General features: G+C 41.9%; 1 protein-coding gene across 11 annotated transcripts in view; it reads left to right on the forward strand.

Moving 5' to 3' along the window:
- Positions 1-16,017, forward strand: part of ANK3 (ankyrin 3) — a 293,933-nt gene that overhangs the window by 191,100 nt on the left and 86,816 nt on the right. For all 11 annotated transcript variants that reach the window (XM_088168802.1, XM_088168803.1, XM_014882314.2 and 8 more), the window contains exons 14-18: positions 1,763-1,960; positions 2,439-2,537; positions 3,251-3,349; positions 6,995-7,192; positions 9,626-9,724. In XM_088168802.1, the coding sequence (XP_088024928.1) occupies positions 1,763-1,960; positions 2,439-2,537; positions 3,251-3,349; positions 6,995-7,192; positions 9,626-9,724 (693 nt within the window). The remainder of the gene's footprint in view (positions 1-1,762; positions 1,961-2,438; positions 2,538-3,250; positions 3,350-6,994; positions 7,193-9,625; positions 9,725-16,017) is intronic.

Genomic DNA, 16,017 nt, shown 5'->3' on the forward strand with positions numbered 1-16,017 from the left:
ATTTCAGCAGAACTGGAAACCCCTGGCTTCTGGTGTCTCCTGTCATGTCCCTAACAGCCTGCATGTATTCAAAAATAGTTAGACTTCTAAAGAACAGCACCTAAAGGAAGGAGGCACAGTGAGAGGATGTAGCAGAGGGCTGGAAAGAAGGAACAGATCCTATAGAAACAATTGCAGTTAAGGAGGGTAAGGGTGGAGGAAAAAGAAATGGTCAAGACGCATTAAGAAACACACAAAATTATGGAAATCAAAGAGTTCCAGGAAGCAGGCAGGGCAAGGAGATAAATGAGTGCAATAAATAGCAGTCTTAATAGGTAAGCTCAGGAAATATTTTTTCCCCAAATGGTCATAAAATTGATATAACAAACCCCCCCCCCAAAAAAAACCCAAACCAAACAAAAAGAACCAAACAAAACAAAACAAAAAAACCCTGAAGTATTTTTCATTGTGAAATTATCTGTGAATTTGGTCATAAGTAAGTTTGCTGTTAAGACTATCTACTTATAAGGAACTCTGTCTAAATATTTATAGCTGATACACTTTATATCTGCAAGGAGCCTGACAATAGAATTGGTTCATGTGGTTTGTAAATCTCCAAAGACTGTCTTGAATGTGAACAGCTCATGCTCAGAAGCAGTCATGCAAATATTTTCTGAGCAAATTCACAGAATGATTTAATTTGTGCAAATTGCCATTGCCTGTGATCAGTTTGTTATCATAAATAACAACAAAATGCAAGCAGTAGATTATACACCAGTGTAACATCAGCTGGGAGAAATGTGGGAAACAGGCACAAACTGGAATCATTTAAGAACCACAAAGGTACTCCCTCAGTCAGAGTAGAATTGCCCTGCAGAGGAGCAGCATGTATATCCTGGATGGACTATAAATGCTCCCATCCTAAATGCAGAGGTGTAAAATTGCTCTTGGAGGGCAGAAGCCCAGAACTGCGGGACATGGGGTAGAAGTCCTTGAACGGCAGAAAATTCAGCAGGGGAAAATGGGGAGAGAAAGATGCTTGGCCACACTGTTGTGATGGTGTGCTTAATCCAAAGATTGTACAAACCAAATAATGACGAGGTGAGAAATTATCTCTTAAATGCTCAGAAAAAGGTCACAACAGCCTAATATTTTCATTGAAGGAAAATATATAAATCATGCAATTCATAAACAGAGAACCTATACTTAACCTATACTTAAAATCATTCAGATTATTGTGTTCTGTATGAGGAGTAGAAAGTGACAATTAATTTCCACACCATGGTCTATCATCAGTTACATCTATGGAAAAGGTAACTGCAAAAGGCTGAACAATCATTCACCAGTCAAAAAAGCACGAAAATTATGATATTTTATGCAAGTTTCCAGGCAATAATTGATTGAGCTATTAAATGTTTCTGTGAAACATAAAGGACATCAAGATGTGAGGAATAGAATTATGCACTGACTTTGTTTTAAGCCTGTTTGTTTGTCTGCAAAGCAAAGTGAGGCAAATCCAGATAAGGAAGAAAACTGATAAATTTATTAACTTTTATGGATTATGCCACTCTCTGGAATATTTTGTGATGCACTAACAAACAGCAAGGTATCTTTATGATATGACACAGAGAAAGCCAGTGTCCAACATTCACTAGCTAAGACGTCAGTGGAATTAACGCTTGTCTGCAATTTTGAAAAGTGACAGAATGTGGGCAAATGTTTTGTGTCCCAATGTGAGGCACAGTTTTCTCATGCAGGCCTGTGTTGTTCCCTCTGTGTTTAGGATGACCAAACGCCACTGCACATTTCTGCCCGCCTGGGAAAAGCAGACATTGTGCAGCAGCTGCTGCAGCAGGGAGCATCGCCCAATGCAGCCACCACATCAGGCTACACACCCCTGCACCTTTCTGCTCGGGAAGGGCATGAAGATGTAGCTTCTGTTCTTTTGGATCATGGTGCATCTCTGTCTATCATCACCAAGGTAAGCAAGCTGCAGGAGTCACAGCTTGAATCATAGAACATACCTGTAGCAAGGGCTGCTTGTGAATTAAACGCTACAAGAGTCATATACACATACAGTGTGTGAGCTACATTTTATTAAAAGGGTACAAGCTTCACGCTTGTACCTCAGGACCTGATGTATAACACATTCCAGTGATCAGACATGCATTTTCTTGGAATTGAAGGAATGCAGGGCAGAAATTCCAGGTGGCTTGTCCTTGGGTGTTTCCTAGTGTGAAGAAAGGAACCGACTCTTCCCTTGTTTGACATAGATAGTGCTTTGCCTTGCAAGGTAAGGGACTCCAGACCCCACAGGGCAGTTGGGAATCTGCAGACTTGCTGCCTATACTCAGGACTACATAAAGGGGTAGATGTAAGCAGCTGCGTCCTTGAAGATCAGAGACAAACCTTGCCTTGAGAAAGAGTGCCCAGGACTGCTATGTTGCTTTCTCTTACAGAAAGGATTTACTCCACTGCATGTGGCTGCAAAGTACGGGAAAATTGAGGTAGCCAACCTCCTGCTTCAGAAGAATGCATCTCCTGATGCTTCTGGAAAGGTAGGACAGAAGAAGCCACTGCCACAACAAATATCTCAAACCAGATAATATTTTATTAATGTCCTCCTTCCTACTTACCATCACACTAGTATCCACAGCCTGGGTTTAACTGGTTTCATGTGGTATTCCAGTTCCTGCTGGGGCTGCCAAGAGCCAGCAAACTCTCAACAAAGTGACTTTATTGTCGTTAATTGACAACAAAGTGATGTGGTCTGGATTCACATCAAGGGGGATGGAGACAAACCATTCCCCTGTGTTCCTACCCAGACTATTTACAGTCCTGATCAGAGCATTTGGGTAGCTGGCTCTGCTTCTCCACGTCTCATGATGGGGGGTGGGGGGCAAGGGTCAATCAGACCTCAAGCTTTTTAAACCAGCCCACCTTGGATTTTTACAGATCCAAGGGGCAGTCTACTTATCCACTGCAGTAAAAGGAAAACATTGCCAAGGGTGTGACCTCCTTAACCTGGGGGCAGCACAGATATGTGCTTCTCCATTCACCTTCCCTGGGAAAAGTGAATGGGGCTTTCACAGCTCGGGAAGTATTTCCAAGTTTGTTTTATTTTTTGATTTTAAAAGTTCCCAAAGACTCTGGATGCATGAATGAGTAACAAATGTGGTTTTTCACCTTATCTACTGGAATTTTCCAAACCCCTGAGTTTCCCCTGGAGAGAGTCTGTAACAGCACTTGTTTGTTCTGCATGTGTTTTTAGAGCGGTTTAACACCACTGCATGTCGCTGCACACTACGATAATCAAAAAGTGGCCCTCCTCCTCTTGGACCAGGGAGCTTCACCTCACGCCTCTGCCAAGGTACAAGTACTGGCCACTCTGGGGGAGTCGTTTCATTCCCTGTCTACCCCTGTTCTTTTTAGGCTGTGTATGTTTGCAGTTACAAGAGGCTCAGTGAACCTTATTTGTTAATGTCTCCCATCCACATAAAGCTGCTATAATAATCCTGCAGGTGAATAAAATAGCAATTTAAAAAAGCAAATAAAGATGCAGAAACACTTTAAATCACCAGTTTCAGTCTCAGTAAGTACTGAGCCTTGCTTTCATTTGTCCAGTCTCTTCAGTGAGTTCTCCAAGCTAGCTAACTTTGTATTATTGCATCTTAAGATCTGTGCAGAGCAAGCTTGGGGTTAAAGCCCCACTATAAAGGGGTACTTCTGTTTGTGCCACAGGATGACATCTGAGGTGAGATAAGTTTCTCAGCACAATATATGTAATTATTCATGTGCTTCACAATACTTCTACCCCAGCATAAATGGACTGGCAAGAAATAAAACTAGTCACAGCTCTGCAGAGGCTATGAAAGAATAAATATGTAAATTTATTCTGGTAGTGCACAAAACAAAGAGAATTTAGAGAAGCTTAAACTATTCCTTTTGTGGATCTCGATTTTAAGTCTGGGATGGATAAATACTATAATCAATCAAAGTATAATTGATATTTGAACAGGAAGATTAGGTAAAACAGGGTGGAAACATATGTAGGTTAAAGCAGGTTAAGTGCAATGTAAATACCTCATTTGAAATAACCCAGATAATTTCCTTAAATCACTGCAAAAAAAAAGAAAAAACAACCCTGTGGAGAAAGGACAGCTAATGGAAAAGCCGGTATTGTAGTTAGATGGGCAGTGCTCCTTGACTGCCTTTCTCTCACACATGGCTGAGTGCAGCCACAGCACTGGAGGCCTTCTGCATGGCTGAAGGAGAGGATGGAGTGTGCCATGCATGGTAGGTCCCAGAGTTTGTAGTGCAAGGAGGGGGAAGTTAAATAAACATGGACGCCAGCAGCAATGGCGCTGTTTAAAATCAATACTGTCGATAGTGGCAATCTGCCAGAGCTGTGCCCCAGGGGGGCAACTGGAGTGATCTCTGATCTTTCACTGCTGCAGCACAGCACTCTTAAATGCCACTGGGGGGAAGAAAGGGCCTTCTAAAGAGGATGAGAAGGCACTGACCCAGTTTTCACTAAAAAAAGCTGCCAGTGGGAGCTGTGCATCCTGTAGGGGCAGGGATTGCAGCAGCCTCTGCCAAGGGCTTAGGAGTCCAAACCAAGCTGGAAGCCCTATAGACTGTGGTACAGCATTGCACAAACTCATGTGTCGGGTCATCTTAGCTTCCCCATCAGTAACAGAACAGTTCTGCAGCTGCCACTTCAGGCCTCCAAGTGCCAGCTGTAAGTGTGCCTAAAAGAAAGCGTTTGTTAGTGTTCTGCAGCAAATGAGCCACAGCAGCAGCTAGCAGTGTCAATACTAAATAAAATTCACCATAACATGTTTGTTGCTTCAGGCACCCACTGTGCACTCATCCGAAAGATGATGTTGGTAACAGCAGATGATTTCCTGTACCTTTTGTAAATGTGGTCCAGTAAATAAATGTTATGTCATATCTCATCACTGGCTCCACAGTTAGTTTCATCAGTAGTTGCCTTTCCTGTGACACCGCTGTCTTTAACACTGATCTTAAGAGTGGCTCATTAGCCAAGCCCAGCAAAATTTGTCTTGAAGAGTGGTAAGTGACAGGGTATGGGAAATGGGCGTGTCAGAGTACAGTGCAGTGGTACAGTAGTTCTGATGAGCCATTCTCTTTCATAGGCAAAAATTATGTCCAACTGCACATGCGGCTTATCCCTAATTTGCATTTGGCATCCACTTTACAGTGATTTTCTTCCTTGCCACCATCCCCAAAGTCTTAGTTTTCCTCTGTCCCTTCATCAACCGTTTTCCCTTTTTCCATTCCTTTCCATGGCAACCAGAATAATCCAATACCCTTCCTTCTAAACTTCTCTGTTCCTTTCTCCATATATGCATAGTGACAGAGTGCTGCCCTTATGGGGATAAGATGCAGACTGGGACTGAGCTGAATTTCATCTTTTATTATTCAGCTCTCTTTTTGCCTTCTCTTGGCAACCTGCTGCTCTCCATTTCACTGAAAGCTATATATGCCTATTTCTGAGGAAAAGGCTTGGAAGCTGCATTTGTTATTTTATATAATGTCATAAGAGCTCCATTTAAAGGAGTTACGTGTTAGCAGATACGCAGGATTTAGTATGTAGTATTTAGGATTTATTAGGTTCTTGTGTGACAGTGGTTGTTTCACATTGCAGTATCATGCAGGAAGTCTAAGGGAGAGAATTGTTTGTTTTTCCTGAAGCCCTTTATCTTCAAAGTGAAAAATCAGTGGCCATGTGCTTCCTTTATTGATTGTGGCACTGTGTTTCCTGAGTGTCATTTTCAGATACCTTAGTATCCAAGACCTGAACTGAATCTGAATTGAATTTTGAAGGTTACAGAACCTTGTCCACATGAAACTAGTGCTGTGCATCTCTTGCTGCCAAGTTCCTACTAAAGCTCTCTTGGAATCATTTGTGAGCCCCCGTGTATTTATTGCTTGCTCACACCTGCATTGCTCTGCATCTCTTGTGACTTCCCTTCCTTTTTAGACCAGCCCTGCTGCCCTGTGGGTGCAGAGAGCAGCCCAGCCAGGTGAATGCTTTGTGCCTTTAGGTAGATTTTATTGGGCTGGGTAATCTGAGATGCAAAAATACAAAATGGTTTATGTAGTTTGGGTCTCATCCCCCCAGCCTTCTCCCTTAGTCACATGCAAATGTGTGCACATTTGTCTTTTTGCTTGAAAACGAGGACTAGTACATTTCTGAAAGACAGGAGGTTCTTGACTAAACAGTCATTGCAACTTGTACCAAAAACTGGTCATACCACCATCAGAGTTTTGGTATTTGTGTGCTGATCAGTTATTTTTAATATCCATTTATCTATTTTCTGCCTGTTGTTTTTTCGAGTTACAAAATTGTATCATGCAATAGATACTGCATTTTTATTTTTAGTGGTGGGCTCCCTAGGTTCATATATTGGAAGGAATAAAACGATAAGGAATGCATGACTCTAGAGTTGTATCCTTCAGTTTTCCCTTGATCTGGAAAAAAAACCAGCTTTGTCAGTAAGGTTTAGGGTAAATGCAAGAAAGGCCATATTTCATGTACATAATGCTTTTATTCACACTGGGAAATAGGAAAAAAAACCCAAACAATAACAGCTATTCTGAGTTACGAGCACACATGCTGCTCTTCTGTTTGTTAAAGATTTGATGTACATTTAAGAAAACAAAGCAAATGAATAAATGTCTGTGAAACAAAACTCTAACTCTTGTTTCTATAGATTGTCCTTTGCTGAAAAGGTATTTTTTCCCAAGTTTGAAAATTTACTTCAGAATCCTCCTCTTTGTAGCAGTACTTTGAAAAAAAAAAAAGAGCTTGCTTAAAGGTCAGGGTCAGATACATTGGTTCCTACAGCCTGTTAACATTGTATTTGACTGTGTTTGATGGAATTCTAGAACTAATGGCATAATTATTCACAGAGTTGGATAGGTACAGAAAAGTGATTTATCACCTTGTTCAATGAGCAGCCCACAATGAAGTGCTTTCTGTTGGCAGAATGGTTACACACCCCTGCACATAGCTGCCAAGAAGAACCAGATGGACATAGCAACCACACTGCTGGAATATGGTGCCGATGCCAACGCTGTCACCAGGCAGGGCATCGCCCCTGTGCACCTCGCCTCCCAGGACGGCCACGTGGACATGGTGTCCCTGCTGCTCTCTAGAAATGCTAATGTCAACCTCAGCAACAAGGTGAGTGTTCCCCCTGCCTGGGGCTAAGGCTGTGTAAAAATGTGGTGAGGAGGAGAGGGCCCGGCAGTTAAATTATGCCCACTGGGATTCTGCACATGCAGAAAGCCACTGCAGGTGCTTCAACATATATCATCATCTCTCCTAGCAGAGAGCAGCATGCCGTGTCACACTGAATGAACTGTGTTTTGTAGTGCCCAAGGTTTGGTGATAACACATGCTGCAGTGGAATTTATTAATCTAGCATTAATTTATGCTAGTCTGCCAAAACAGGGCCAGAGAGAAAATACCTTCTGCCCCACAGGGGCTACTGGGGCTGGTACCTGTCATTTATCAGCCTCTAGGAATAAGCCTGCCCATTTTTCAATTGTTCCATGTGCAAATACTTTTTTGTAATATTTTTGTATTTGTAATAATTTTGGTGCTATAATATTTTATAACAAAAAATGTAATGTGTACCAGTGAATGGTAACAAATATTATCCCCTAATGGTAACAGCTGCCTTGTTCAGGGATGGTGACTTTTTTAATAGGATCATAATAGCAACTTTGTCCGAGATTCTGTTCCTTAATGTAAGTGATTCTTCCTCCTCAGGGTATTTTCCTTAGCCCACAGTGACTTTTGGTGTAATTTCTCCTGGTGGTAGGAAAGTTGATGTATTTTAGTTTACATGTGAATTCATAGGCTATTAAGTCTGCATTATAGTAATGTTTCTAGCAAATGTGCGGCCTTAATCCTTTAAATGCTCCACTAGACATTGTTATTTGACATTGTCAAGTGCAGTTTCAGTATGGTTTTGTGTGGCTGAACTAAAGAGGAAATAGAAATTTTTTTTCATGGAAAATATTTCTTATTCTCAGCTGGTAGGAAGAGTCAGTATCCTCTGAGGCAGTGGGTGCTCCTGCACAGGACTGCTGTGTTTTCCTGCTTCTACCTTTCCAGTTTCCAATATTTGTGGGTGCTTCTTCAGAAAGCTTCTCTTGCAGATGTTGAATTTTTTTTTCCCACAAGTCTCAATCGTGTACGGGCTTATGCAGTGCAGGACGGACTTTGTATCTCCACAGGGAAATTTGCCATGTACATGTTCTGCATCCATTTGCTATCCCATTTTTCTGCTGAGGGTAATACAGGAAGCATGATTGAAGTGCTTGCCACATTGATTCATCCTTCAATCTGTTCAGTTGTAATCTCCAGTTTCTCATTGTGCCAATAGCACCACCTTTGGGGAGTAATGCTCCTCTAAACTCTCTCAGGGATGCACATTTCCTCAGAACACAGCACCTCTACATTCAAAGCCAGATGTTTAAAGCCCACTGACTTCTGAGTTTTGCTGTGGGAATAAAAAGAGCACTTATTTCTTCAGGACCCACAAAATGGTTTGGAGCTGCATATTCAGAGCCCTATACTGAGCACTTACTAAATGTTTTTGAAGGTTTGGCAGTTAATATCCAGGCTCCATTAGGTAATTTATAGTTGGTTACTGTTACCTATTTGTGTAAGGTGAGCCACCTAAGCTGTGTTATCATTAGGATTGCATCTTGGAGTGAAATGCAGTGCAACACTCTCAAAATAACTGGCCTTAGTAGGGAGTGCACCGCGGATGTGGATTTGGGTTCAAGGGTAGGAACCTTAGTGAATGTTTCTGCCTGATGTGACAACTGCTACCACTTGCTCTTCTGTTCGGTGCTAAAGGCAGTAGGAACAGGAGAGAAAATTAACCATAATTTGCAAGTGAAAGATATTCTTTCACATTCCTAAAAACATCTTGGCAGATTCTATCTCCTTCCCATTTTATCTTCTACTCCTTTTATGTGGCAGAAAGTTGCTTAGTTTTCTGAGGTCTTAAGGACATTTAGATCCTTAAAAGATCTAAATAGATCTTTAGGTCCTCAAGTTTTGAAGAAGAAAATTACTATCAGTCCTCATTTTCTATCAAGTCTGTATACTCCCTGAGCAGAGAGAAATGGGCCTGATCTCAGAGAAATGCAGTTTTATTCTTTTGGCTTTTTGTCTGAAAATTATCGAGTAGAGTAGTAAAAGGTAAGGAAGGATAAAACTGAGTGAATGTATAAAACTTGCAGAAGTGTAAACAATGATTCAATGCTGCTTTTTAAAGTCTGCTCATTATAAGGAAGTAAATTAGGAGGCAAAAAATACTATATGGCTTTTGCTTAAAGTGCTCTAATTTGCTATCCCACCTGTAACTTTGCATGTAGAAATGTTCCCTGTCTTAAAGAAACATCATCTTCCTGGCTTTTGAACTGTACTCTCCTGCAGATCAAGAGTGTGATTACAAAGCACCTTACACAGTGAAAGTGGAATTTGTAACTTCTTTAAATTCAGTTGGATGTTTAGAGTCTTAATGGTACTTGAATTTTCATTTTAGTAGTCACGTGCCTCCTCTGGAGATTGTTACGTGTTGTTTTTGATTTACAGAGTGGACTGACGCCCCTCCACCTGGCTGCCCAAGAGGACAGAGTCAATGTAGCAGAGGTTCTGGTTAACCAGGGAGCTGCTGTTGATGCACAGACAAAGGTATGAACACCACTGTCACATTAAGTATTTCCTTTCAGGGAGGCATGAGCCTCTAGACAGGACTAGGAATTGATTTCAGAGTGAAACTGAAATCGCAGCAGAGGAACATTCCTTGTAATAAATTATTGCAGAATATATTATGAACACTGAAGATACATAAACTCAGGTGTTTAATATCAAGCTCAGCCTTTGAGCAGTAAGCTTATTTCTCACCAAGTATTTAGATCAATATAGGTTTAGATTGTATCCTATTATTGTGCTTCACTGAAGGTAAGTGGGATTGATCTAGTTTTTGAGTAAGGAAACAGTTACCTAATATGAAAGACATATATGCAGTGATAGTCCATTTCAAATTTACTTGCCTAAAAATGGTTTTGCCTAGATATTTGGACTCCTAAATAAGAGACCTGGATTTTCAAGGTGCTTGGGGGTGCCTTTTGAGACCCCCAAGCGATGACACCTCCCACTTCACAGTATTGCTTTTTAAGATCCATGTCCTGAAGCAAAGACCATTTACAGAAATGGTTTTATGCTCCCTAATGGTGTGCAGTGCTCAGAATTTAATGATAATGATCTCAGTGTTGATTACACTTATATTCCTCATGCATTGTCTAGATCTTGGAGACATTCCTTTAGCTGGGCAAGAAATCAGTTGAGATCAAATTCTTGGACTGTAGCAGATCAAATCAGCTAAATTAACCAGGTCTCACAATCTGCCCTGCATTCTTTTGCACAGTAGTGGCTTTCACAGCTCTCTGCTAGATGTATGCCATGAGTTAGGTGCTGTGCTTGCATCCCAGGAATGTCCAGGTGTGTCAGACTGTCCAGCAATATTATCATATTACACTCAGAAATTACAGACAGCTCAGAAAGGGCAGAGTCCGTCATCATGTCTGGCTTCAGCTCAGCTGATTATAATCTGTGGCACAGGGAAAAGTCATTGTTATCTGATTTCTCTACAGTGTAATTCCAACTGTACCAGCTACTGATTTCAGTAACATTATCCTGACATAAATCTGAAATAGTTTGCTAAAATCCCAGGAGCTTCTCCAGGTTTATACTTTGGTAATATATCCTCAGTCTGTATTTAAAAGATGAATCAGTGAGGGTTCTTATCTGCCAGATCACCCAGCAGCAGATGAGATCTGCTCTGATTCATTCTTTGCACCATATCTTCAGATGAATGTGGTTGCCTTCCTAGAGATAGTTTCTACCTGGTTTTGGTTTCAGTAGCAGGACATTGCAGAACATGTTATTTTAACTTGGTCAGAGATGAATCACGTCCCAAGCCATACAACTCATCCGAGTGTTTGCCTTTGCCCCTCTGTGCGGTGCTCTTGTCTGTCCCACAAATAGCAAGCAGTCTGAGGAGACATTTATACTGACAGGTGCAGGCAGACACACGTGTTTGCTTTGCTGGCTCTTCAGTGTCCAAATCGGATCCCATTCTGGGCTGCAGTGGCCTTTTAGTTACATTAGGGTGTGGAAACATCTGAGGTACTGTCACAGCTGAGAGGCATGTCTGCTGGGTCCCAGGGACAGCCTGGTGCAGCTGCAGGAGCTCTCTACTCAGTTTCAGGCCTGGCAACGTGGTGGAGCAGGCAAGTGACTCCGTAGAGACACGTGGGAAAGGGGCTTCATTTTATCATTCAGGGGCTTCCTCTGTGTGCAGCTGAATTTCTTAATTGCATCTCTGAAAATTGACCTAGTCATTAGGTAAAATGGGGGGAAAATACAGTCATATTTGACTGTGTGCAACATGAATCCTGTCATCAGTAATAATAATATAATTTTAAAGAAGACAGAAATAAATCCCTTGTTGTTCACCCTCATTCCTCAGTTATATGTGTAACTAGTGTGAATAAAGAATAGTTTCCCAGTACACTCTTGTTTCCATGGGACTGCCCCATAATTGTTAGGAAGTGGCTCAGGGATTCCTAAGTCAGGTCAAGTCATGTTGTATTTAAGCAGGACTATTCTGGGATTTAAGAAGTCATCTGTCTGGGGAAGTTCTCCATCCTGTAGGCTTCTGTGGGAAAGAATACTTGCAACAGTTTGTCCTCCTGTCCACCCTACTAGTTAGTCCTCCCTGCTGTATGGCACTGCCTGCTCCTTGGGAAGAGAGTGCACACATGCCTTGCAGGAATTAGATTGGAATGGGCTTGATGCTTATGTACTGGCATGAGCTTGGTGCTTTTCCACTGGCTTCTGCAGGGTCCCATCTGCTGGGTTTGTGCAGCAGTGAGCCCTCAAGGCTCCACAGAGTCAGCCAGCCACACGGAGGTTGTCTGCCAGATATCTGCTCGCAGCTGCCTGGAATACAAGAAAAGAGCCAATGCAGTACCAGTGTTTTATCAGGGAATAGTTTCTGGATAAATTGGATGATCTGGATCATCACCTTGAGTTCCTTAGACAAGAACTTAAAAACCCTGAATTTCTATAATGAAGGAAAAATATTATGCTATAAGAACAGCTATACTTTGACCTCATGTTCTATACAGGTGAAGGTTAGATGATTGGCTTGTAAAATAACAGCTCTGTAGTTATAAGCTCTCCCATTTAGATGGATTAACTGTACACACTGCCTCTAAAACCAGAGGCATTGGGGGACAAGATAAGCAACAGCTGAGTTGGCTTCAGAGGCACTGTTGCTATGCTTGCATGTTTGCACGATCCTGTCCAGCATGTCCAGTTCGGATTCATTCCTTTGGACATACAGCAGCAGAGATGTGGCCACCCGTGCCTTAAAAGTCAGTGAAGCAGCGCAGCTCAGAGTGACATTTTATTGGGGATCTCTGCTACGAGCAGCGTCACCACTAACCTTCTGTTTTCTTCCCTCCATTTCACATCCATGTGCTTTTCTTACCTCAGTTTTTTGGGGCATAGATGACTGTTCAGGAGCACTTTTTTGGTGTGTTTTATTTATTTATTTTCCCTCCTTATCATGTTTCTCATTTTCCCAGGATAAGCAAGCATAGGTTATATCACTCCAGCAGAGTACCTGTCAATAGGGGGAGAACACTCCATATCATTGAATTTAGTATCACCAGATCATTGAACTCCTGAGTAGGGACCAATGAACTATCATCTTCCTTGTCTGGTACATGTTATTTAGTTATCATTTATATATAACTTACCCCTCCTGTGCAAATATCTGGAGTCTGAAATTCTGACACATGGGAGTTCTGACTCTCCTTGCATTTTGAGGGCTGCAGACACTTTGAGGAGTTTTCAGGTGGTTAAAGGAGAAAATGGATCAGAAACACATTTTGCATCTTGAAGCTGTAGCAGGGAAGAAAAAAAAAATCCAGTATTGAAGAAAATCACTTGTACAGTGGATTAGTCTGTATGATTAGAATCAGTTCTGGCTATATAACTCATGAGCATTTTCAAAAATGCTCTCAGAAGTGAACAGTTGCATCTGTGGGTCTCTCTTGGGGTGGTTTCTCTCCCAAGAAATTTTTTTCCTGACCTTTGTAGTAGAAAAAGACATGAAAGGAAGAATAGCTGCTGGTTATGAAGTCCATTTATTAATAGTGTTGTGAGATCCATCTGGTTTTGCTGCATCATTTAACTAAATAGCCTCTAATCCCAGAGCTGCAGGAGTCTAAATCAATGCTGAAGTGTATAACACTGGTGTAGCAGGCCAGAACAAACTAGTGCCTGAGAGGCTCCTGCCACTTTAAAATGAGATTTTGTTATGTGGTTTAAACTCAGCCATATTAGAAAATACACTTCAGGTGGTAAAGTTTGAGCTGCTTCAAAACCCTTCACATTTAGAGAGCTTTAATAATTGAATTTGGTCTTCACAGAAGGCATGTTAGTGTCCTGCAGCAAAGGCAGCAGTTCTTGTCTATTCTAACATTGCATTTGTTTGCCTGAATTTAGGTATGCTAAAAAGTTTTTGGTGCTGAAAACGTGCTATGCAGTATCATGCTTAACACAAGGCATGCTCATCCCTTCACAATAATATTGGGAGTTGAAAATCAGTCTGAAGCCATGGCTGCGAGCAGATATCCTTTCTCTGGTGGTCATGCTGAGTGTAAAAACTGTCCTGGTACATGTGATACTGCTTTTGTTTCAGAGCTTTTGTGCTGGCAGTTGGCATGAGAAAATATTGTTTCATGGCTCAGCAAGTCTCCACATGTCATTTTTCCACTGTTTATCCCGTTGGATAGTGTAGTTGTAGGATACAGAAGTACTGTGATGGACTGGCAAAGGAAGACTGGGAGAAAAGTGCTGGTTCAGTCAAGGATGAAAAGCAGGGTTTGGAGCTTTTATTTCAGTGCAGGTTTTTTTAGTGAAACAATCACTACACTGCTCTTGGTGTTGGGCCTCCCCTGGGGGAATTGATCCCTTGGTCCCTGGCTGATGACTGTCTGAAAAACAAAGCCAGTATTAAACTGTCTTTTGTTTTTAAAACTGTGGTTTTGGTAAGGAGATAATGGTGGCTGAGGTCATGATGTTCTTTTGCAGGTTGAGCTGGGATTTTTCTTTCAAATTTATTCAGGTCTGCCTGTTTTGTTCTGACAGGAGCCCCATAGCAGCCTGAGTTCATAACAGCAATCCAGCTTTTCCGTTGGAATATCTAATTTTCAGATGCAGGAAGAGATAAGAAGGAGGCAGGGAGGGAGGGAGGGAAGTGCTATTGAGAAAATTTGCTTTCATACAGAGCAAACACTCAAATACAGGTGTCTTCAGTATATCTTCATGGTGCATTATCTGTCTCTCCTTGGCTCTTTGTACGTGCTCAGTTGTTATCCATACGTCTCTGTGGAAATTTCCAGCCTAATAATGTGCAATAATGAACCTTTGCAATGTACTGCAACATGTTAGGTCCTGATTCAGCAAAGCAGGGAAGTGTCTGTACACGTAGGTTTGCCTGTTTCATTCAGTCAGGCCTTTGTGATCTTTGGATCTAAAGCAATTTCCAGCCCTACAAACAATAATACTGTAGCTTCATTGTCTGACATTTACAGCAGAAAAACAAAAACTGAGCAGCTTGAGAGTCAGCATGACTAGAAAGATGCAGTAATTCAAGCTGTTAAGATTTACGGTTATTGCCAGTGGAGGATATTAAAGTAATTCACTGACATGATATACAAGACTTGTGATAATTCCCCTCAAAAGTAAAACTTAAAGGGCAGGAGAATAAGGGATTCTTTATGTGTTCCATTAGAAATGAAAAGTTCAGTATTTCTGATTTTTTTCTTGCACTTATTCTTGTAGCTTTTGATAAACCTTTCCCAGCTGCTAACTCCCCTGTTGCTGCTCATTCTTTAAAACAGCTAGAAGGTGATATCTGCTAGAACTGTGTTAAACAAAAGCCCTGGTTTTCTTGAAAGTAATTTTTTCAGTATCAGGCTGCCTCCTAAATCCTTAGTGCTTTGCTAGTAATTATAACTAAGCTTGAACTGCTGTGCAGAAATTTATATAATTGTGAGCTGGGTTTTGTTGTTTTGGCTTTTGAGGTTGTTCTGTTTTGTTTTCTTAGTGGGATTTTTTTTTTGTTTTGGGATTTTGTTTGTTTCTTGGTGTGTGTGGGTTAATTATTATCTTTTGAAGCAAAATATTTTAGCCTCCTGGGCACCTTTCTATAGAGAGTGAAAGTAGGAATCTCAAGTAGCCTCGAGAATTACTACTTTTACTGTTAATTTGATTGTGTAATTGCAGAATCTGCCAGTTGGAGTGTTTCAGAAAATTCAGTAGAATACCTTGGTTTATGGGGATCCTGGGATAAAATTGTTGCGCCTTCCTGATCTAGAAGGAATTGAATGCAGGAATCTGAGCTCTAACTGGGAAGTTAGGGGTATCCTCCCCAGGTTTCAGGCCCTGAAAGGGCATTTTGCTGGCTAGTTTTGCTTTGCCCAGTGTCCTTGCTCGCCGTGCTGCTGGCTGTGAACGTGACGATGTCCCGCGGTGTGCGCTGAGGGCCACGCGCCCCGCCAGCTGTGACAGCCGTGTCACATCTCTGTCCCTCTGCTGTCACTGGCTGGGTGCTGCTCCGCCAAACAGAACCTGACATGAGATGACCACAGGCTGTGGCAAACGTAAAGGAAAGCTCCCAGGACCCTCCGAGGACCTCAGGCAGGGGACTGGTGTTTTGCCACCAGGCTAAGCAGGTGGCCACACGGCTGCTGGGGACACGTGTGGTGTCTGTGGCAGGAGCTGCCTTTCAGTGCACACTCCTCCAGCTGCCACACACAACCAGGCCAGCAGCACTAGAGCTTCAGAGGAAGCCTCCTTCAGATTCAGCTGAACTGTGACCATGGAAATGTCATCATTTCCACCAT

The sequence above is a fragment of the Sturnus vulgaris genome, chromosome 8 (assembly GCF_052056855.1).
Source record: "Sturnus vulgaris isolate bStuVul1 chromosome 8, bStuVul1.hap1, whole genome shotgun sequence".
Taxonomy (NCBI): Eukaryota; Metazoa; Chordata; class Aves; order Passeriformes; family Sturnidae; genus Sturnus; species Sturnus vulgaris.